We start from the raw sequence: 24,896 nt of genomic DNA, 5'->3' as shown, positions 1-24,896 counted from the left end.
GAGCAATAAGTAAATGGAGGTTAGATGTGAAGTCAAAATGGAGCATGCCAGTGTAGGAAAAACAACGATTAAATATTAACTCTGGATATACAAAATAAAGGATGAAACCAATACCGGTGGAACACTCACACTAGACTTGGGGGAGGGCTGTTTCAGATGTTATCCATCTTAGACAGGTAGTCAAAGCAGATCATTATCGAAGCCACTGTGGTTATTTCAACCTTACAAAAGTGACACAGGGCACTGTAAAGGCTTTTATAGATGTATACTGTGAGTATGACCACCAACATTAAAAGCAGGAGCAGACATGGAGAGGTAAGACATGTATAGACTGTTACACGCAGACCAATATATTCTATCAAGACATAGATGGGACACCCTCCCTTACAAGAGAGCTCTGTCAGCACAAAGAGCACTCTTTCCTCCTTTTCCCTCCTAACTTCCCTTTCTCTTCATCCCTTTGTTCTTCTATCTGCTGCCATCTCTCCTCCTCCTCTAGTCTCAAAGTGGAGCCACGTCCCCAAACCTTTGCCATGGTGATCCCCCTCTATCACCACTTCTCCCCTGTCTCCAGGCACCACAGTCTACTGCCAAGCCCAGATACAGGTGTGGCGAGGCGGGTGAAAGTAGGACAACACAGGGCTGTAGCTAGTTAGTAAGATTAGCTAAGCGGACCAAGCGACGCCACTGGGTTAGTACCTGCCAGAGGAGGGGACTGGGCCTTGGCCAGAACAGTAGCCTGTGTCCCGGGGTATCCCCCCGCTGTAGAGACCCAGGGGTACCCCGCTGTCCCCAGGTTGTTTGTGGATGACACTGTAAATAGGTTCAGGCCTGGTGGGGGAGTACAGAAATCACAGTGAATGGGGCTTGAGTAGGACACAAACACAGAACACACATGTACAGTATACGGGACAATTACACAGGACAAATACACAGGACAAATACACATACATACATGCACATATATAGAAACTGCTACACACAAACATTGTAAAACTACACAGTCGGATACACACATAAACACACGCCCACATGAACCATACAGTCATTGCCCCACATTGCACATGCACACACACACAATAGCTCGGGATATTAAGGTGACTCTGGAGCTCTCAAATCAAGCTCTGTGAATGTTGTTTCAGTGTTTGGCCAAGAGGTCGTAAGACAGAACAAGGAAGAGGGACTTTGGGATGAGAGGGCTTCTTTGAGGTATTTGGGCTATACATTGCCACCTTAGACAAAACTGAACCCTCCTTGCCCAGCTAGTCAACCAGAGACAAACACATTGCCACACTGTTGGAGGCCCACTAAACTACATCAATCTACATACATATCACCAAAGAAAGCCACAACACCGGGGAACGCCAGGTAAAGCAACGGTCACCACACCAAAATTAAATAATTAATATTCTAAAGTTCACAACAAAAAGCCCTCTTACTGCGCTCTGGTGGCCCTGTGCTATTTTGACACGAGAAAGTGACTCTAACCCTGGATTGTCAAAACTACTCTTAAAACTTACATTCACCTGGTAAACAAAATATTATAAACTGGGTGGTTTGAGCCCTGAATGCTGATTGGCTGACAGCCATGGTATATCAGACCGCATACCACAGGTATGGCAAAGCATTTATTTTTACTGCTCTAATTACGTTGGTAACCAGTTTCTCACACTCACACAATAAGGCACCTCAGGGGTTTGTGATATATGGCCAATATACCACGGCTAAGGGCTGTGTCCAGGCACTCCACGTTGCGTCATACATAAGAACAGCTCATAGTATATTGGCCATATACCACCCCCCGGGCCTTATTGGTAAAATATAATTCCCCCTTTTGTGAATTATACTGCTTAGCTATATCATCCTGTAAAATATTTATGTGCTGTAGAACAATGAGATAATAAAGAAAAATACAAGCAAAAAATGGTACTGACCTGGTGAAGTCTTCCTCCCCCAGCATGTGACGTGGGTCTGGGGAGTACCTGGAGGGCGTGACCTGGGGGGGCTGGCTGTAGACGGGCTTGGGCTCCATAGCTCCCATGTAGGCCATGCCTGAGTTGTGGCTGATGTGGTTATCCACCATAGTGGGGAAGGCTGGAGGGAGGGCAGGGAGGGCCAGACCAGTAGATGGAAAGGAGGAATGATTAAAACAGTGGTCCACTGGAGGCCTGGCAGCACTCTTGCCAAGAGGGATCAACTCATAACACTATCATACATGTGACGATGCCTGTTAAAAAAATCTATGGCCCATTAAAGACAGTATTCTCTCTACAGATTAGTCACTGTGGGTATTCTCTACCGGAAATACAATAGATGTGTGAGACCACAGTATGTCCTACACCAGAGATTTTGAGTAGCTAGTCTAGAAAGTTCCCAGATTTACATTCCATCATGGGGCTACAGTACTTATGACTCATGGCTCTAAAATCCCTTGAAGAACATCTGACTATAGGTCATACTTTCAGAGCTGGCTTAAAGGAGTAGTTCACTAGTTTACAACATAATGTTAGATGGTTCCTCACCCTGAAAGTCGTATATGGGCCAGGTTACATTTCTTTAAACAGCCACAAACTTCAGCTAACTATAACCACCGCTAGCTAAAAATCTATTTTAGTGAAAGGGAAAGGGGGATACCTAGTCAGTTGTACAACTGAATGCATTCAACTGAAATGTGTCTTCCGCATTTCACCCAACCCCTCGCCCGGGGAACAGTGGGTTAACTACCTTGTTCAGGGGCAGAACGATAGATGTTTACCTTGTCAGCTCGGGGATTCAATCCAGCAACCTTTCGATAGGGGTATGTGAACATGTTTATTTGTATTTTTTATATATTTATTTTATATATTCTGATTTTTAAATCAACTGTAAGTAACATCTAACCAAATATGGAGATGATTTGAGTTGATTTCAGGTGATTTTGGTCACAGGGGATCACATGCCCACATTACTTCCAATTATTTTTAGCTAGCGGTGGCTAAAGTTAGCTGAAGATTATAGTGACTGTTTAAAGAAAACCAAACTATGGATTACAATTTATCCTGGCTCATAGCCTACTTTCAGGGAGAGGAACAGTCTAACACCATGCTGTAAAATAGTGAACTATTCCTTTATGTCAGTATAAGGGGCTTGCTCAAGTTATGGAAACCACACATATAAAATAACAATGAACATATACAGTACTACTGTACAGGCCCTTTGATAATAAATCACTGGTTGACATATACATTGTTTAGTACAATATGGTATACCTGTAATAATGACATATATTCCAGTACAGATATTTTGTTTCTGTGTGTGTGTGTGTGGTTCTTCAGTAAATCGATGTGTGTGGCTGGCAGGAGCCCCAGGCCATAGGTTCTCCTGAGCAAGTGGGTGGGATGTGAGAAAGCCTCCACACTCAGTGGGAGAGAGAGAGCTGGGCTTGGTGTTTCAGTGGGCAGCAGTGTGTCTGCACCATGTAGGAGTCTGGGCACAGCCAAGCCGAGGAGAGCACACTGAAACAGCTCTACCACTCACTGAGATAATCCATAAACATCCCTGTGACACGGACAATGTTGTGTACCTACAGTAGGGGTCGGCAACCAACGGCTCCATTGCTATGTATAGATTTCCTCAACAAACAAACAACTAAACTCAGCAAAAAAAGAAACGTCCCCTTTTCAGGACCCTGTCTTTCAGAGATAATTCGTAAAAATCCAAATAACTGCACAGATCTTCATTGTAAAGGGTTTAAACACTATTTCCCATCTTGTTTAATGAACATGCACCTGTGGAATGGTCGTTAAGACACTAACAGCTTACAAACGGTAGGCAATTAAGGCCACAGTTATGAACTAAAGAGGCCTTTCTACTGACTCTGAAAAACACCAAAAGAAAGATGCCCAGGATCCCTGCTCATCTGCATGAACGTGCCTTAGGCATGCTGCAAGGAGGCATGAGGACTGCAGATGTGGCCAGGGCAAGAAATTGCAATGTCCGTACTGTGAGACGCCTAAGACAGCGCTACAGGGAGACAGGATGGACAGCTGATCGTCCTCGCAGTGGCAGACCACGTGTAACAACACCTGCACAGGATCGGTACATCCGAACATCACACCTGCGGGACAGGTACAGGATGGCAACAACAACTGCCCGAGATACACCAGGAACGCACAATCCCTCTATCAGTGCTCCAGACTGTCCGCAATAGGCTGAGAGAGGCTGGATTGGGGCTTGTAGGCCTGTTGTAAGGCAGGTCCTCACCAGACATCACAACAATGTCGCCTATGGGCCCAAATCCACCGTCGCTGGACCAGACAGGACTGGCAAAAAGTGCTCTTCACTGACGAGTTGCGGTTTTGTCTCACCAGGGGTGATGTTCGAATCCGCGTTTATCGTCGAAGGAAAGAGCATTACACAGAGTCCTGTACTCTGGAGCGGGATCAATATGGTGGTGGGGGGTCCGTCATGGTCTGGGGCAGTGTGTCACAGCATCATCGGACTGAGCTTGTTTTCATTGCAGGCAAACTCAACGCTGTGCGTTACAGGGAAGACATCCTACTCCCTCATGTGGTCTCAACGCAGTTAACAGTGAGAGGATTTTAAATAGATGGGTTTGGAAAGATCAGGACTAACTTAGATATGCTACGTTACAATCTACAGGACAATACATATCTTATGTATTATCAAAACCGTATCTTACTTTTATTCTGTTTTTGAAATATACAGAAAATAACCTTCTGAAGGTTAAGTTTCTGTTGCTGAAAGTGTGCAGACAAGGTCTGTCTGAATGGGCTAATTTCTCATTTATAAAAGCAAAGTAAATAAACAAAAACTTTTGTTAAATCAGTATAATAAATGTCTATCACAATCAAACCTTCTGTTTGCATTATAATATTTGTGTACCTGTGTTTCATTATTCAATATCTTGCGGGGCTTGATGTGGGTATTTCAATGAATCCCTGGAAAACAACAATGTCCTTCATTTGTAGGTTTTTAAATAAAAAAGTAACACTAGTTCTGTAGCATATTTAACGTATGTTCACAAGATTTGATTCTCCCTGTAACTTCACTAGACAGCCACTGCTCGGTGACCCTGAATTGCCAGATTTCGTGGTAATTTGATCTGACTGCTATCTGTGGTGCTGAATATCAGATATTGCCACTATTGCGCTTGAAAAGGACTCAAACTTCTTCTGCAGCTCCTTCTAAACTATTTTTTGTGTGTGTGGAAAACAAATTGCTCTTCAAGTCAAGAAGGTGACCCCTGACCTAAAGCTAATGCTAATCAACAGAGCCTTCTTCTAACAACTGATGCATGGGTTGGTTTTTAAGGTATAAACTGCGAATAAGGAGTGTGGAAAGAGACCACCAGTGTCATTATCGCAGGGTTCCTGTGGTCTTCCATTAAAACAAACTGTGTGCTGGTACAGTACCATTGAGGCATCCATCGCCTGGAATGTTCAACTGTAGTTGTAATGCATTGTGAGCAGTATGAGAGTATGAGGGGAGGGGGTGTTTAGTTTGAGCCATAGGTGAATACAGTAGCTAGCAGAAGAAGATACGTACTGCTGGAGTAGTCCGGAGGGGCGTACATGTCGTTGAGGTGTACGGGTCCTGGCTTGGCCACCTTGAGGTAGACCATGTCAGAGGTGTTCTTCAGCGCCGCAACCGCCTCCTCGTGACGCACGTCCTGCAGGATGATGTTGTTCACCTGAAGCACACAGACCACAGTCAAATCCTCAAGTTTACAACACTGAGGCTTATAGCTACCTCTTTTAGTTTGCCTGAGCCACACCCAAATCAATCATACACTACTGTTACTGTGTACTACTAAGATAAAGTATGTGATAATATTTCAAAGGTTTTGAACAGAGCTGCTCCATATAGGTACAGTTGCAAGAGATTACTTATTTACGGAGCCGCCACATCTGCATCATTGTGTCGACAGATAAATGCATGGATTTCAGGGATAAACTTTGATCAAATAGCACAAATGATACGGCCATCCGTCCAGAAGTGTACTGTGATGAAAACAGTGCAGTGGGGATTCAGTGTTGGGCAGCTATAGTCACTCACAGCTCTTCCCCGAACAAAGGTAGCAGTGCTTAATGGCTTTGTTCTTATTTATGGCAGTCTTAAACACATCTCATATTTTTCTAACAGCGTAGTCACTCATTCAGCCTGGGAGGTGGTTCTCTTTATCTTTTGCCGGTGTAGAACAGAATATGCCCGGGGAGCAGCTGGGCTGTTTGAACCCAGTCTCCAGCACCGTATCAATCACACACAGGGCCATAAACGCTGATGCGCGTCGCCCCGCCTGGCTCTCTTGAGAAACGTCCAGGGATGGGCACAGAGGCACCCACCAAAGTGGCAGTGTCCTGATGTGTGCAGGGTATGGATCACTAAACAGTAAGGGAATCAAGACTGTTCTAGGGCATCCATTAGAGCTCAGTATCGTAGGTCTGTGTAATTGACTGTGTGTGGAACCCGGGGTTTCTACACAATTAAAGACTGTGTTAGGCTGCTGAGCTTAAGTCTAGGCATTCACTCTGGCTTCACCAAACCACCTCTGCTACATCGAAGCAGGGGTAAGCCCAGGTAATGAACAAAGATGCAACTGATATGTGTTCTTACAGCTAGCAGGCGGTCTCCGGTCTGCAGCCGTCCGTCTTTCTGTGCAGCCCCACCCTCAATGATCTTTGTGATGTAGATGCTGTTGTCTCCTGGGATGTGCTGGTTGCCGATCCCCCCAGCAATGCTGAAGCCAAGGCCTGGGGGTGAGAAGCGCAGAGGACAGTCAAGAACAGAAAATTGCACAAAATCTTCAATGGGGACAATTCAAATTCTCAAAAATAATCTAAATGTTCCAATTTCAGAGTTGACCTAGAATTACCCAGGGGAATTTAGTTTAGTTTATTAGGATCCCCATCAGATACTGCACATGCAGCAGCTACTCTTCCTGTAAAGAAGAGTTATAGACAAGAACAACAGAAGATATTATATTCAATTCTAAATAAAATGTTTTATATAAAATACATTAGAAAAGACACCAAGAGACAACAAAATTACTATTTACCCGCTATTCATATATACATATTCATATATACATTACAGTTAAGTTATAGGGGCCAAGAAAATCCTGGCCCTCAAAATGAGGATTCATTCATATATGTACTACATATAGCTGACCTTTGGGCCCCTTAAGCAGGTTGATCTCCAGGATGGTCTCAGGAGGGGCCTGTCTTCTCCTGACCAGCAGCCTGACCACAGGGCCAGCCTCTTTCAGGGCCTCTACCGCCCGACTGTGAACCACCTCAGACACATCTACCTCATTCACACGCAGCACACAGTCATTCACCCTGGGGAGACGAGGGGAAACAACCTTCATATTTTACAACGCTGTTAGTACTGTATATACACATACATAATATACACTGTGTACAAAAACATTAAGAACACCTTCCTAATGCTGAGTTCTAAGGCACTTAAATATTTTATCTTGCCCATTCACCCTCTGAATGGCGCACACAAACAATCCATGTCTCAAGGCATAGAAATGCTTATTTAACCTCCTCCTGTTCATTTACATTGATTTGAAGTGGATTTAACAAATGATATCAATAAGTGATCATGGCTTTCACCTGGTCAGTCTAGGTCATGGAAAGAGTATGCATTCTTATTGTTTTGTACACTCACTGTATCTACACTATATGATGATTTATCCGTTTGCCTACTGAATCATAATTATGGAATTAATGTCAATCGACAGGCTGTACAATATGGATAGAATCAACATACTAGTCAGACTAGTCAACTGCACAAACACACAGAAAAACAAACACAAACTGGGCTCCAGAGTGGCACAGTGGTCTAAGGCACTGTGATATCATGTGTAATAAGGCATATCATGTGTAATAAGGCACTGTAATATCATCTCAGTGCAAGAGGCATCACTACAGTCCCTGGTTTGAATCCAGGCTGTATCACATAGGGGGTCCTATAGGGCGGCGCATAATTGTCCCAGCGCCGTCCGGGTTTGGCCGGGGCAGGCCGTCATTGTAAATAAACATTTGTTCTTAACTGACTTGCCTAGTTAAATAAAGGTTAAATAAAATAAATAACACATAGGCCGGCAGTACACCGAAAGCACTCGAGATCATCATTTGCATGTTTTAGACTTTGGCTTTCCAGTGAATCACAACTTAGTGGAAACACAGACAGAGCCTGGGGGCAGTGGGCTGTAGAGGCACTGCCACCCACACACACACACACACCTCTGACTGCCTGGCGAGAGGGAAATGGTGGAGTGAGAGAGAAGGGGGGGGACTAACTCACCCCAGCCTGCCATCCATAGCTGCAGCTCCTCCAGGGATGATCTTGGTGATGAAGATCCCTGGGTCATCTGGGATGTGTGGATTGTCCATCCCCCCAGCGATGCTGAAGCCCAGGCCAGAGTTACCCTGCAGTGGTTATGAGGCATTACACATAGAAGAGATACAATAGAGAGACACACGCACGTGAAGCAGAGGCCCAGCGTCATCTGTGAGCGTGAAGCAGAGGAGCCTGGTGGGGGCAGCTATAGGAGGAAGAGCTCATTGGAATGGATGGAATGGATGGAACACACCAAAAATATGGAAACCACATGTTTGACTGCTTTCCATTTATTCTATTCCAGCCATTATAATAAGCCTATCCTCCTATAGCTCATTATACCAGCCTCCTCTGGCGTGCAGCCCGTGCACACTTTCACACACGTGCATGCAGGCACACAGAGCTCTACTAAGTGATGGGTCCCGTCCCACTCAAGGTGTGTGGACTGAAGGGGGGAGAAGGGGCTTCTTCTTAATGGTATTGAAGTCTCAGGGGAACATGTGATCTATGAAGAGCGCTCAGGGGAATTCAACATTACTGATAACCATGGCACTTTCTCATGCATGTGTGTGTGCATCTTCCTCACAATGAATTTACTTCATACTACAAACTACATTCTAAGATCAAGTCACTTTATTCTAAATGTATATAAGATGAAGCTGTCCAAATGGTTTGGGTGTAATTGTTTTGTTTAAGATTCATAAGTAGAAGAGAAGATGAGAGTCAGCGAAGCCTCATTTCTCTAAAGACTTGAATGGTACAAAACTTCCCTTTTTTCTCTATATGTACCCCCCTTTCCCCCACCTCTCCCCCAGAATGGCAAAGCACCCATTTGGATCCAGTAGGCCCAGGCGTGCTGTTCTATCTGACAGCTGCAGAGACAGGCTCCAAACAAGACAACTGAGAAAAGACTTCACTTTATTATTTTCTATAATTAATGAGAAACGGTCACAACCAATTAGGACAGAGCGAGGCTGAGGCCTCCCAGTGCGCTGCTCCTGAGCCAAAAGGAGTGCACTGGGCCCGACCACCAAATGTTCCACACCCACAGACCTTTTAAAGTGTGATTTTATCTAGTTTATTTAAGCCTCTGCATGCAGAAATGCCACTCGGAGAGGGAGATGGAGAAAACAGCTCTGCACCTATCTGTGGGTGGAATAACAAGAGCAGGAACATAAAGTATGTCTGCGCTCCACTATAGACTGAACTCTGTCACTGACAAGTGCAACTGTCAAGGGTCCTGAGAGTGTGTGTGTAGGGGGAGATGGCTTTTGCTTCTGAACTATTTAATGTGTGTGCTTTTGAAAGGTGCAGTATGAGGCCTATAGTGGTCTGACGATGACGATGTGCATACGCTGCTGCTACTTATTATCGATCCTCATTGCCTATTCACTTTGACGCGTACCTACGTGTACATTTGACCTTAATTACCTCAACTACCTTGTACTCCTACACATTGACTCAATACCAGTACTCTTTGTATATCAAATCAAATGTTATGGGTCACATACACAGCAGATGTGTGTTAGCAGATGTTAATGCGAGTGTAGCGAAATGCTTGTACTTCTAGTTCCGACAGGGCAGTAATATCTAACAGGTTATCTAAAAACTTCCCAACAACTACCTAATACACACAAATTTAAAGGGGTGAATGAGAATAGCAACATTTACTGCACTGAGAAACCTTAATAAAGCCAAAGAGAACTTATTAGTGCCATCTAGTGGGAAAAGCTCACGTGTTTAACAAAAGGCTTTGAAAAGAATACATTTGATCACAAGACGTTCAAATAATGAGTGGTTATAAAGGTGTTAGTGAAACTCACCCTCTCCAAGATGATCTCTTCATATTTAAACATCCCATCACTGCCATTTACCTGTCAACACAAAACACATACAGGTCAGTTACATCATCAGCATCATGTATTAACAGCCCACATGAAAACATCCTAGAAATAATACAAAACAGAAAATGAACATAAAAAATGGACTAATCTTTCATCTCAATACAATCATTTTTAATAACCACAGAATTAAACATAGACATACATAAAACAAATAGCATTGCTGGCTTTGGCTATTATATCCAGATTTTGACAATGAACACACAAATATAATCATGTTTACTATTAATATTAGGCTTTCCTCAATCCACAAATCCTACAGGAATACAGTAGAAACTATTTCAATCTCTTGCATTACCATACTAAATGCATAACTGCATCATATTCATGCTGTAGAGGCAGCTCAATAGAGATAATGAAATAGGTCCACATGGTGAGTAAATGTGATCTTATATGCTGCGACCGTGAGGCACATCCATCCACACACAGAGACAACAGAATAGATACTCCATCCACACACAGAGACAACAGAATAGATACTCCATCCATACACAGAGACAACAGAATAGATACTCCATCCACACACAGAGACAACAGAATAGATACTCCATCCATACACAGAGACAACAGAATAGATACTCCATCCATACAGAGACAACAGAATAGATACTCCATCCATACAGAGACAACAGAATAGATACTCCATCCACACACAGAGACAACAGAATAGATACTCCATCCACACACAGAGACAACAGAATAGATACTCCATCCACACAGAGACAACAGAATAGATACTCCATCCACACACAGAGACAACAGAATAGATACTCCATCCATACAGAGACAACAGAATAGATACTCCATCCACACACAGAGACAACAGAATAGATACTCCATCCATACACAGAGACAACAGAATAGATACTCCATCCACACAGAGACAACAGAATAGATACTCCATCCACACACAGAGACAACGGAATAGATACTCCATCCATACAGAGACAACAGAATAGATACTCCATCCACACACAGAGACAACGGAATAGATACTCCATCCACACAGAGACAACAGAATAGATACTCCATCCACACACCGAGACAACAGAATAGATACTCCATCCACACACAGAGACAACGGAATAGATACTCCATCCATACACAGAGACAACAGAATAGATACTCCATCCACACACAGAGACACCAGAATAGATACTCCATCCACACACAGAGACAACAGAATAGATACTCCATCCATACACAGAGACAACAGAATAGATACTCCATCCATACAGAGACAACAGAATAGATACTCCATCCATACAGAGACAACAGAATAGATACTCCATCCACACACAGAGACAACAGAATAGATACTCCATCCACACACAGAGACAACAGAATAGATACTCCATCCACACACAGAGACAACAGAATAGATACTCCATCCATACACAGAGACAACAGAATAGATACTCCATCCACACACAGAGACAACAGAATAGATACTCCATCCACACACAGAGACAACAGAATAGATACTCCATCCATACACAGAGACAACAGAATAGATACTCCATCCACACACAGAGACAACAGAATAGATACTTCATCCACACACCGAGACAACAGAATAGATACTCCATCCACACACAGAGACAACAGAATAGATACTCCATCCACACACAGAGACAACAGAATAGATACTCCATCCACACACAGAGACAACAGAATAGATACTCCATCCATACACAGAGACAACAGAATAGATACTCCATCCACACACAGAGACAACAGAATAGATACTCCATCCACACACAGAGACAACAGAATAGATACTCCATCCATACACAGAGACAACAGAATAGATACTCCATCCATACACAGAGACAACAGAATAGATACTCCATCCACACACAGAGACAACAGAATAGATACTCCATCCACACACAGAGACAACAGAATAGATACTCCATCCACACACCGAGACAACAGAATAGATACTCCATCCACACAGAGACAACAGAATAGATACTCCATCCACACACAGAGACAACGGAATAGATACTCCATCCACACACAGAGACAACAGAATAGATACTCCATCCATACACAGAGACAACAGAATAGATACTCCATCCATACAGAGACAACAGAATAGATACTCCATCCACACACAGAGACAACAGAATAGATACTCCATCCACACACAGAGACAACAGAACAAATATTTACATAAGGGCCTGCATCCAGTGAGTCTGCGTTGACGATGACGGGGGGAGGGTTCGCCTGCAAAGATAGATAAAGAGATACAACATTACCTAAGCGCGTGTGTGTGCGTGTGTGAGGCTGGCAGATCACACATCATCAGTCAGCTAGGTGCCAGTAAGTGGATGTCATGGGAACAGTCGGTGTGTGTGTGTTTGTGTCTCGCTAGGGATGGGTAGATGATGGCTACAGTAGGTGTGAGGACTGAGAATGAGGAGTGGGGAAAAGAGACCAGCAGTGTTATAATTGCCTGCTTCCTGTGTAAAACTCCATTTGAACAAACTGTGTGTATGTTGGGACCATTGGGTCATTGTCTAGGATATCATAACCATCTCATACTGTACCGTACCACTTCCTGTTCTAACACACTGGAAATGACAACTTGAAGTCTGGCATCCAACACTACATCTATGTTTTGATGGTCTATTGCAGGGTACTCAAGTACCATTTCAGAAGGTCTGGTCACACAAATGTCCTAAGTGGCAAAGGTCCAGATGGATATTGTAATTGATTAACCCCAAACTGTTCACACCCTTCTTGTTGGCGAAGAGAACATTTTTCAGTTTTAAAGCTAATTTCCTGCAATTCTACACATTTTTCCATGTCGTATGTGACACCAAGGATTGGAGGCCCGACTGAGTTCCTAAAAAAAGTTGGGACCCGTGGTCCGTATTGACCCCATTCCGGACCGCTGTTCACCTGTTTGAATGGCTGGTCTATTTGGTCTGTAAGACTCAAAAACTGTTGCATTCTGTGTTGTATCTCTATATCAGAATTAGTTATCTTAGGAAGACAATCAGGCTGTTCAGGCTCCATTACGCCACCTAGTGGCTGGTGTTCATTTCCCAACATCCCACGCATGTTGTATCAGAGGAGACGTTATGATCCTGTGGAGGGGGCACCAGACAAAGCAGAGTGCAGGAGAGGGCACTGCAAAGATATGCCTCTCACAGTGGCAGTTATAGACATAATTTATTCTTATAAAATGTCCCCTCACAAGGTGATGTGAATGCTATACTCAAATAAATGTTACATAAAAGACTAACAGCTCTCAGTTGAGGAGACGGAGGATGAGCGGGACATAGCCCCACAGTAGACTGGACACAGGGCTGACCAGCAGTAATGGCCTCTCCTTATAGCACAGCACAGAGTCCTGGAACACTGGCTGCGTTCTCTCTATTGATCTGATTGAGCTGTGGGGGTGAGGTGATGCTGCTGACGGTGCAGCTAGGGGACCAATGCTACCTTAGGTCCAGCAAAAAGAAGCTACTAGTCACTCACTACCTCCTCCCTCCGCCTCCCCCTTATTGTCCCCCCCCCCCCCCCCCCCCAGTGTTCACTATTTGCACACTGCCAGGTTCTTGGGGCTTTTCAAAGTGGATCCACTCCTATTGATCCCCATTGATTCTAATCTTCTTCCACCAACCTCTATCGCCACACACGATGAGCATGCATGCATTCTCCATGTTTTGGCTGTGTGATGAGGCAGCCTATGGCCTGTGATATTACATGACTGCTTTAAACGCGTCGGGAGGTCATTGCAGTTACGGGATGATTGCTTTCGTGGCACAGACTCTCGGTTGCTCATTTATTTCCGTGGCGTCTCTCCCCCTAGTGACGGCATTAAAGGATCACTTGATCACGGCTCTTGTATTCCTACCTGACACTTCTCTCACACAGGACTCACAGGCAAAGGAGATGCAAGCGGGGTGCAACACTCCAATAGAACAGGTCACAGTCTGAGACAAAAGAACCACACCCTTTATATTATAGCTCGAGTTATAACAGTCCTTTAATGCTGGACCATGGTACTTAAATACGCACACATACAATCACAGCTGGTTTGAGCAGAAAAGGCTAAATACTGGAGTCGTAAGACGAAAGCATCAAGCCCCACTCGCTTTGATTGGCATCATTCATCATCATGCTACACCCCAGTTTCTCTAAAACTTTCCAGAGCTTTGTAACTTTATTTTCACTGAGTGACTTATCTGATTAATGGAAACTGTTAAATCCAACACAGAAGACGTGACCTCTTTTTCAGATCTGTAGTCTAGTTCTATGGCTCTGGCCAGCTGTGGAGAAACACAAACGTCCCTTAGTCAGCACAACATGGCTTGTGTAATCTGCGTATGGACCGCAGACGCCTGCGACAGTGATTGTGTGTGCACATTTTACATTTACCGTACACATTTAAGCATTTCCTGTTTGTCATGAAAATACAGGACAGCAATGTTCTCACCAGACCTAAAGCCTAGTGAGAACAAAGGGACACGGTAGCAGCAGCTCCCTTCACATGCTTTTAGAAGTGTGTGTGTGTGTTTTAGAAGTGCACCGTGTGCCACAGCACCATAGACACCCAAGTCTTTAAGAAATGTACTCATCCCCCACAGCCAACCGGTCCCATTGAGCAGCTGTGTGTAAGGTAGTGGAGAGAAGGAGCCTGAGGGCAACAGTGGGGACTATTTCTGCTCTGTCATTGTACTGGACTGAGCTAGTGAACGGAATCCAGTGCCACAGCCAAGGGACCTCAAATGACAAACACAACAGCAGGAACAAAATAGCTTATCATAAGCAACAGAGGTTACTTCCTAGCTGGCTAATCAATGATTGAAAAGAAACCACTATGTTACAATAATAGCACTATAAACCTAGTAAGGTTTCAAGACAGTCAGTCTGAAAATAAAAATGTCATCCTAGTCTGGGATTGAAGAGGGTAATCCCAGTATCTGTTTCTCCCTTAACAAGTACACAAAAAGAAAGGGGAAGATGATCTCAGTGTGTGTAATCCTAAATCCGCCCCAGAGCGGTGTGTTGTCTCTGAAGTGGGAGTTGGGTTTGAGGAGGAGAGGGCTGATAAGCGTGGGGCTGTGAAGCCAGGGCAGCAGCGTGGGTCCGTGTGGACAGGGCAGCAGCGTTGGGCCGCATAGCCAGGGCAGCAGCGTTGGGCCGCATAGCCAGGGCAGCAGCGTTGGGCCGCGTGGACAGGGCAGCAGCGTGGGTCTGTGAAGCCAGGGCAGCAGCGTGGGTCTGTGAAGCCAGGGCAGCAGAGTGTGTGTGTGTGTGTTTTAGAAGTGCGTGGCCAGGGCAGCAGCGTGGGTCTGTGAAGCCAGGGCAGCAGCGTGGGTCTGTGAAGCCAGGGCAGCAGCGTGGGTCCGCGAGGCCAGGGCAGCAGCGTGGGGCCGCGAGGCCAGGGCAGCAGCGTGGGGCCGCGGGGCCAGGGCAGCAGCGTGGGGCCGCGAGGCCAGGGCAGCAGTGTGGGGCCGCGAGGCCAGGGCAGCAGTGTGGGGCTGCTGAGCCAGGACAGCAGTGGGGCCGCGAGGCCAGGGCAGCAGTGTGGGGCTGCTGGGCCAGGACAGAAGCGTGGGGCCGCGAGACCAGGGCAGCAGTGTGGGGCCGCGAGACCAGGGCAGCAGCGTGGGGCAGCACACAGCTTTATGACAGAGACAAAGTAGCACACAGTTCTTTCTGCTGTGACTGTGAGAGCCCTGGACTGGCCACGTCCCCGAGAGAGAGAGGCTTACACAGTCTGTAATGTAGGCTCACAGAGGTCAAGATAAACACATATTTACAGATTAGTAACAGGGGACGGTGCATACAGTGCTGTCTGTGTGTGTCTGTGTGCAGGCACGTGTACAGATAGGGGTCTACCTGTGCAAAGCACATCCATTTGCCCTCCCACTCGCCAAGTGCCCTTTTGGGTGGTGGTATACTATCTATTTTTTTGTATACAGTTTTTCTCATTGTTGTTCTGAACCCACTGCAGCAAGTTGTTGTGATGTCATCAAGTTCGCCACCATCCACCTCCACCCCATTGGTTGCGCCTGTTAGTCTGCCCTGTACAGCGCTTGCGCGTGCCTCGGGTAGCGCCTGTTTTCCCAGTCTGCCCTGTACGGAAATTGCGCATGCCCGGTATCCAGACATGTATGAGAAGCGGTCACCCGTCGAGTGTGTGTAGCTAGCTACCTAGTTTAAATATCAACAGTACTGCCACACAGCAGCATTAACACTTGATAAACATCATTATGAATATTTTGGTCTGGTTGGCTGATACGCACAGCAGAGAGAGGCAGAAAGACAGAGAGGAGTGGCTGCATCTATAACCCTCGACCCCAACTCCATCCCTTCAGCAGTTGGGTGTTGCACTTGTGTGTCAGGGCAGCGGCAACACGGGTAGTTTAGACTCTAGCTAACCAACATATACTAAAATATCCACACAAGCCACTAGCCAGCCAGCCAGCCATATATCATGAGTTAGAAGATTATTCATATTATATTATGAAGTTATTATTTAAGTATTTAAGAAAATTTAAGATAAATCACAATCTGTAAAAAAAATAAAAATAAGATAAAGCTAGCTAACTAGCAGATTTACATCAATCATCAACGATCAGCTAACAGCCCACTTTCTTTCACCCGATCATGTTTTTAGGAGGCACTGTGACTAGCTTGCTTACAATTTGTGATGAGTGTGTTGTTGAAGAAATAAATAGGCCTATGCACCCTTTTTTCATTTTGAACACCTGCCCCCTGAAAGGTCTGTACACAGCCCTGTGTGTGTGCGTGTGTCTGTGTGTGTGTGTGTGGGAGGGGGGGTTACATGGGGATGGCTGGCAAATGAGTCGAGGGGGGCAGAGGGGAACAGGGGATGACGCCGGTGAAAAATGTTGGCAACCGTCCAGATGTGGCAGAAGGGTGTGACTGAGGGGCATGGGGGGAATTAACCAAAATCTGGATAAGATTATAATAAATCCCTTAATTTCCTTTTAATTCAAACACTAATCATGTTTTCCCAGCCAGCTGTCGCTGTTCACTTATGTCCAACTGCAGTGCAGGGCTCAGGGCAGGCTGTACACACACACACACACACACACACACCCTGCTCAAGCTGCTCTCCCAACAGGACTGACTGTACAACCACTACAACCAACCTATCCCAACTGAGCACCATTCCAGACAAAAACACTCATCTCTATACATCCAGCTGTTCATTAGTTCCCACCAAATTGTTATCTATCGATCCATCCCTCAGTTCAATTATTTATCCGAGACTTTCATTTCCTCATGTATTATCTTCAAACAGCACTGCACCTGACAGCACTGATTTGGCTGCAGCCAGTCTGGACAGCAACGCTACAAAGACTCCCACTAAACCTTGGCAAGCGTAGAGCACAGCATTCGTCCAAATGGCTAAATAATCAATGTGTTCCAATGACAACCGGTGCTCGCACGCCCGCTTAGCCGCCTCCCCCTGGTTCACCTCTCAGGACGCTGACTGCAGCTTATGAGTCTCTCTGTTGCACATGCATGGCCATGGGCACAGCCTCAGCTTGGCTGGCCTGCCTGCTCACTGCCTGTCTATATCATATTAGTACTGTAGCTACAATCCTCCCCCTGCAATGAATGAAACAGTTACACTGTGTCCAGATCTGCCCCATTACTGTCAATCAGAGCCCACTCGACCAGAGGCCCTGTGTCTCCACTACCTAGCTAGATTCCTTTAAAAAAAAAAGGTTTATCCTATGTTGTGACAGAATGAAGTTTGAGGCTACACTTTTAAATTGTTCATCTGATTCATTCAGATTTTTAATTCCAGTTATGATTCATTCTTTTTATGAAGTAATTACATGAAAATAACTATTGTTAGCACAACAACTCCAGGTAAATACCAGTGGAAACAGTACTGTAAAATAAAGTACAAACAATATTAGCCTATGTATGATGATGCCATATGTTGGCAATGCAATAGATAGCGAGGCCACACCTCAAATGAAATCCAAGCTCCTCCTCATGCAGCATTATTTCTATGGTGTTTTTAACTCCTCGAGTTCCCTGGGGTATAGGAGGGTTTGGCATGTGCATAACAATGAGATGCTGACAAGACAATAACCCTTCGATCCTCCTTTACATAGCACACTGATACTGTATGGCAGTCCTGTAACCAATGACAACGTCACACTGAAATATGACAGTGACTCTGATCCAGTCCTGTCTGAAACAGGGTGATGAAGACTGTTCTGTCTGATGATACAGTCCTGTCCGAGACAGGATAATGAAGGCTGCTCTTCCTGATGATTCAGTCCTGTCTGAGACAGGGTAATGGAGGCTGTTCTGTCTGATGATACAGTCCTGTCTGAGACAGGGTAATGGAGGCTGCTCTGTCTGATGGTCCAGTCCTGTCTGATACATGGTAATGAAGTATGTTCTGTCTGAGACAGGGTCATGGAGGCTGTTCTGTCTGATGATACAGTCCTGTCTGAGACAGGGTAATGGAGGCTGCTCTGTCTGATGGTCCAGTCCTGTCTGATACATGGTAATGAAGTATGTTCTGTCTGAGACAGGGTCATGGAGGCTGTTCTGTCTGATGATACAGTCCTGTCTGAGACAGTGTAATGGAGGCTGTTTTGTCTGATGATACGTGGAGCATTAGGAAATTATTCCTCTGCCTTCACTCATTCATATTGATTACTGATATAGAGAAATGGTGAGCCCAAGTCCAATAGAGTCAATCTTAACCTTCCTTACAGTATCTATTGATGCTTACAGCACAATTGTTACATGTCAATACGTCAATACTACGTTATCTACAATGAACTGTCACTGTGAGCTGGTCAGCCGTGTATGGTTTGTATGTTTCCTGTAGAATGTGGGATGAGTGTTGCAGTCAGTCGGTTGGTGGTGCCTCGCTCTGATCCTCTGGCTTTCATTGGCCTCTCGTATGCCACGCTGCAGTCCAATCAATACCCTACTCAATTACCATGCACCCAACATCTCATTCACGCTGAGCTGAGGCCCCGCTCACTGCCAGAGGGACCGGGGGAGAGGAGAGCAGGAAGAAAGAATAGGAGAGGAGGGAGAGAAGGCGGAAGGGAGAGTGAGAAGGAGGGAAGGCGAGAGGAAGGGATAGAGGGACATAGAGGAAAGGGTGTCGTCCTCGTACCCAATAAGAATACCAGTTGATTTCAGTCATTCAGTCACATGTGGGAAGCACAAGGAAATATATTAGTTCATGCCTATTACAAACCATGGTTTCCATGGGAAGAACACATTTGATGTGAATGATTTGAGCATTGTGAAACACAAACAGGTATAATCCTCTCTCTCGCTTTCACACAGAGCGAGACTGACACACACACGTGCACATTCACACACAAGCACACACTCACATACACACACATGCACGTACACATTTTTATGAAATGATAATTAATAGGCGGTCACAGCTGTCAGCAACATTCCCTCCTCATCTTGATGTAATATTACTAAAGCGTGCTCAGGCTTAGCTTCCTGTGTGGTCACGGTGAGCCTCAGAGAGGTGGTTAGTCTGACCTTCAGCACAACAGACACAGCCACACACTGAAATGATATTACTTATCACATGCACTCCACACAATACCACTCCCAGTGGATGCTTCAGTATTCATGAGGCTGTTATGTGGTAATGAAGTCGGAGCATGCCAATGTGTGTCTGATGAGTGCATGCATGTACTGTGCCTTGAAAAGTATTCAGACCCTTGGATTTCTTCACATTTTGTGTTAAAGTGGGATTAAAATGGATTTAAAGAAAAATGTTGGGACAAATAACAAATTATTCAATCAAATATAATCATTGCATAAGTATTCAGACCCTTTGTTTAGTCAAGCCTAAATGATACTGAACAAAAATATGAAATATCAACGCAACATGCAAAGTGTTGGTCCCATGTTTCTTCATGAGCTGAAATTAAAGAACCCAGAAATGTCCCGTACGCAAAAAAAAAAAAAGTATTTCTCTCAAATGTTGTCCACATCCCTGTTATTGAGCATTTCTCCTTTGCCAAGATAATCCATCCACCTGACAGGTGTGGCATATCAAGAAGCTGATTAAACAGCATGATCATTACACAGCCCCAGCTGTGCTGGGGACAATAAAAGGCCACTCCAAAATGTGCAATTTTGTCACACAACACAATGCCACAGATGTCTCAAGTTTTGAGGGATGCTGACTGCAGGAATGTCCACCAGAGATGTTGCCAGGGAATTGAATGTTACTTTATCTACCATAAGCCACCTCCAATGGCATTTTAGAGAATTTGGCAGTACATCGAACCGGCCTCACAACCGCAGAAGACATAACCATGCCAGACCAGGACCTCCACATCCGGCTTCTTCATCTGCAGGATCGTCCGAGGGGGGATGTTGGGGGTGCTGTTGGGGGTGCTGAGGAGTATTTCTGTATGTAACAAAACCCTTTTATGGGAGAAAACAAATTCTGATTAGCTGGCCTGGGTCCCCAGTGGGTGGGCCTGGCTCCCAAGTAGGTGGGTCTATGCCCTCTCAGGCCCACCCATGGCTGCACCCTTGCCCAGTCATATGAAATGTATTTCAATTGACTGATTTCCTTATATGAACTGTAATTTATTGAAGTTGTTGCATGTTTCATTTATATATTTTTGTTCGGTATAGTTCAGTGGTAAAATTTGTTTAAAGAAAAAAAATCACACAATAAGTTACATGGACTCACTCTGTGAAATAATAGGGGTTGACATGATTTTTGAATGACTAACCGTTCCTCTGTCCTCCCTACATACAACATCTGTAAGGTCCCTCAGTCAAGTATTGAATTTCAAGCACAGATTCAACTACAAAGACCAGGGAGCTTTTAGAAAGCCTCATAAAGAAGGGCAGTGATTGGTAGATGGCTAACAAAAACAAATCAGACATTAAATAACTCTTTAAGCATGGTGAAGTTAATCATTATGCTGTGTATTTTATATTAAACCACACAGGCACAAAGATACAGTCGTCCTTCTGAACTGAGCTGCAGGACAGAAATGAAACTGCTCAGCGATGTTACCGTGATGATTGGTGATTTTAAAACAGCTACAGAGTTCAATGTCTGTAATCGTAGAAAACTGAGGATGGATCAAAAACATTGTAGAGACTCCACAATAATGACTTAAATGAAAGAGTGAAAAGAAGAATACAAATATATAGAATACAAATATTCCAAAACATGCATCTTGTATGAAACAAGACACTAAAGTAATTGTGCAAAAAAAACACAGCAAAGGAATAACCTTTATGCCCTAAATGCAAAGCCTTATGTTTGGAGCAAATCCAACACAACGGAGTAACTGCATCCTTATTTTCAAGCATGGTGGTGACTGCATCATGGTACAGTATGGGTATGCTTGACATCAGCAAATACTGGGTTTTTTAGGACAAAAAGAAATACTGAGTTTTTTAGGACAAAAATAAATGGGATGGAGCTAAGCACAAGCAAAATCCTAGAAGAAAACCTGCTTCAGCCTGCTTTACAATAGAAACTGAGAGAGGAATTCTCCTTTCAGCAAGACAATAACCTATAACACAAGGCCAAATCTATACTCGAGTTGCTTACCAAGAAGACAGTGAAGGTTCCTGAGTGGCAAAGTTACAGTTTTGACTTAAATCGGTTCAAGAATCTATGGCAACACTTGACAATTGCTGTCTAGCCATGATCCTCAACTTCTTGACACAGCTTGAAGAATTTAGAAAATATTAATGGGCAAATATTGCACAATCCAGGTGTGCAAAGCTCTTATAGACTTACCCAAGAAGACTCACAGCTGTAATCAATGCCAAATGTGTTTCTAACATGTAGTGACTCAAAGAGCTGAATACTTGTACAACAACTATATTTTAGTTATTTAATTTCTATTAATCTTTCAAAATTGTTAGATTTTTTTCTTCCACATTACAGTGTTTTGTGTAGATTGTTGACAAAAAAAGAACAATTAAATATATTTGATTCCCACTTTGTAACACAATAAAATGAGAAGAAATCCAAGGGGTCTGAATACTTTTGCAAGGCACTGTATGTGGTGATGGTACATGTACAGTATATACTGTATGTAGGCTGGCATATATGTGTGTATATGAGTGGATGCACGCATGTGTGAATACAGACTTGCATTTAAATGTGTGTGTGAGTATGTGTGCATGTGTGAATTAGTGATGAGGGGGGAAAAAATCGATACAGTTACATATCGGATATTATTTTGGACGATATATATCGTATTATTGTGACAATATCGCAATATTATTTTTGCGCTAGTTGACTGTACCTGCACCAAAACTCCAGTATTTTCCTTGTTCTCCATCTTCTTTTTAAATAGTGAGCCAATTTGTTTTCAGCACTTTTTTTTCATAACTGATCAAAACTCGTTTTTTTCATGTCTCTCTCTCGTCCCTCTGCAGCAGACATATGGTGAGAAATATGTTTGGAGCATCGAATCACAATAAAATCACAGTATCGAATTGAAATACATATAGAATCGTGAGAATCGCAATACATGTCATATCGTCACCTAAGTATCGTGATGTCCCTGGTAATTCCCAGCCCTAGCGTGTTCATGGGTGTGTGTAGGCTATGGCTTAGATGTGTGTGTGTGTGTGTGTGTGTGTGTGTGTGTGTGTGTGTGTGTATATGCGTGCATGTGTCCATGCAATCATGTAAGCTTGTATTTAAATGTGTGTTGTATTAGGGTTGTCCATGTGTTGTATTAGGGTTGTCCATGTGTTGTATTAGGGTTGTCCATGTGTTGTAAGGTTGTCCATGTGTTGTATTAGGGTTGTCCATGTGCTGTAAGAAGGTTGTCCATGTGTTGTATTAGGGTTGTCCATGTGTGGTATTAGGGTCGTCCATGTGTTGTATTAGGGTTGTCCATGTGTTGTATTAATGTTGTCTATGTGTGGTCAGTGTTTATTTCTTGGGATGCCCGGGGCAGTGGCAGCTGCTGCCTGGTCTGTGGATTATGCTGTGCGGTATGGAGAGAGAATCAGAAGAATCTGGGTTGATAATTTAATCTACCCCCAACCCTGTCTGTCGGATGCTACTGGTGCCAGGTTACTTGACCCACCTCCGTCCATCAGTCTGCTCTAATCATTTCCACTCACTATTACACTGAACGTGTCCGAATTGGCACACTATTCCTTATGTAGTGCACTATGTTGACCACAGTCTGACTGCAACAGGCTCCTCCGCTCCTCAGATAGATGTCAGATTGATTGACGGGTTGCTTAAAATGAGCACCAACAGATGTGCGTCATAACGTTGTTATGGACAATTATTATTACTAGAAATTATTATTACTAGAAATTATAATAATAACAATACAAAAAACGGTGGATGCACTCTCAAACCCATTAACATGGCACTGATCTGGAGGGGGTAAAATTCTCCCTCTACATCAGAGATCTCTGCAGCATGCTAGCTTCCAGGCAGCTCTCTCTCGGCTGGTTGCTACCCCTTGTTGCTAAGCTGAGAGCAACACTTCTGTGCTGTTTGGGATTCTGCCTGTTCTCAGTGAGCGCCAGCGACAGTGTACAGCACTACGCTGCCATTTTGAAGCTCGCTGACTATAATAATGTTTTGTCATCCATAGTCAATGACATATGAAATACAGGATTCTATGATTCTATGGTTGTGTTCTGATCATAGAACATGGGCTGTTTCTCTGTGACGATGAGGATTACGAGTGAGTGTTTCGTGACATGATGGCCTTATTTTGGCAGCTTATTTTGGCACTACACAGTGTGACCTTTGACCGTTGAGTATGTTGGTGTGTCACTCGGGGGCAGAGGGCCAGCTGATCCCTTCCAGGCCATCCCTGCCTAAGCACCACCAGACACAGTACCACCCATATAAACACAACAACATCGTCCGCTCAAAAAAGCACCAAAACAAATTATGATTAATTTGTTTCTTTAAAAAAAGACCATCATTTGAATCATTAAGCTGAACCTGCGAGCCATGGGGAGATGGGGAGGGAAGCAGAGGGAGCCAGTTGGTCGGTAGGGGAAGAACACTGTACATGTGGGACTAAGGGGTTGTCACACACGGATCATCTTTGATCTACTGTTAAAACAACCAGTGCAGATGACAGAGCCACTTCTGACCCTGGCCAAGATGGAGAGAGGATGGAGAGCAGGCAGAGGCCGGTCCCAGGTGGTGCCCCTGTGGCAGTACAAACAGCCCAGCAGCTCCCCTCCCCTCTTTCCCCTCCAGTCATCATGGCCCACAGGGCTCAGCAGGTCTTTATTCCTCGACTCCGAAAACACCCACACACAGCTCCATTCACTGCCTGCCCTGCCCGCGTTCACGTTGGCTGGCAAAGCGCGAAGGTGTTGAAAGTGATGAAGAATTACAGTAAAGTAGGAAAACAAAAGGCAACAAAAACTGTGGCTAAAAACTAATGCACAATTATGAATACATTCATGCACTTTTGTCCATATGCTGGTGTATTTCCTGCCAAATGAAACGGCGGTGGGAAAAAAGGGTCCTTTGTTTCAAACGTTTGTATCACTTTGGGGATTGCCAAGCCAATCTGCCTCCTGTTGAGGGCCCAGATTTTCTCGTCTCTTCTTCTCCTGCAGAACACCTCAGGTTGGATCACGACACACAGGCCT

At 44.4% G+C, this 24,896-nt stretch overlaps 1 protein-coding gene across 8 annotated transcripts in view; it reads right to left on the bottom strand.

Annotated features, from left to right (window-relative positions):
- Nucleotides 1-24,896, bottom strand: part of LOC110488767 (discs, large homolog 3 (Drosophila)) — a 152,216-nt gene that overhangs the window by 39,955 nt on the left and 87,365 nt on the right. For 5 of the 8 annotated variants that reach the window (XM_021561115.2, XM_021561120.2, XM_036942925.1 and 2 more), the window contains 7 exons: nt 12,432-12,485; nt 10,176-10,226; nt 8,317-8,441; nt 7,171-7,340; nt 6,616-6,752; nt 5,548-5,692; nt 1,935-2,121 (listed from right to left, as the gene is read on the bottom strand). In XM_021561115.2, coding sequence (XP_021416790.1) covers nt 1,935-2,121; nt 5,548-5,692; nt 6,616-6,752; nt 7,171-7,340; nt 8,317-8,441; nt 10,176-10,226; nt 12,432-12,485 — 869 coding nt within the window. The remainder of the gene's footprint in view (nt 1-1,934; nt 2,122-5,547; nt 5,693-6,615; nt 6,753-7,170; nt 7,341-8,316; nt 8,442-10,175; nt 10,227-12,431; nt 12,486-24,896) is intronic. The other 3 variants (XM_036942927.1, XM_021561124.2, XM_036942923.1) reach the window with 1 other exon arrangement.

Source organism: Oncorhynchus mykiss, chromosome 14, assembly GCF_013265735.2.
Source record: "Oncorhynchus mykiss isolate Arlee chromosome 14, USDA_OmykA_1.1, whole genome shotgun sequence".
Taxonomy (NCBI): Eukaryota; Metazoa; Chordata; class Actinopteri; order Salmoniformes; family Salmonidae; genus Oncorhynchus; species Oncorhynchus mykiss.
Note: the sequence above shows the minus strand (reverse complement) of the source record. Positions and strands in the feature narration are given on the sequence as shown.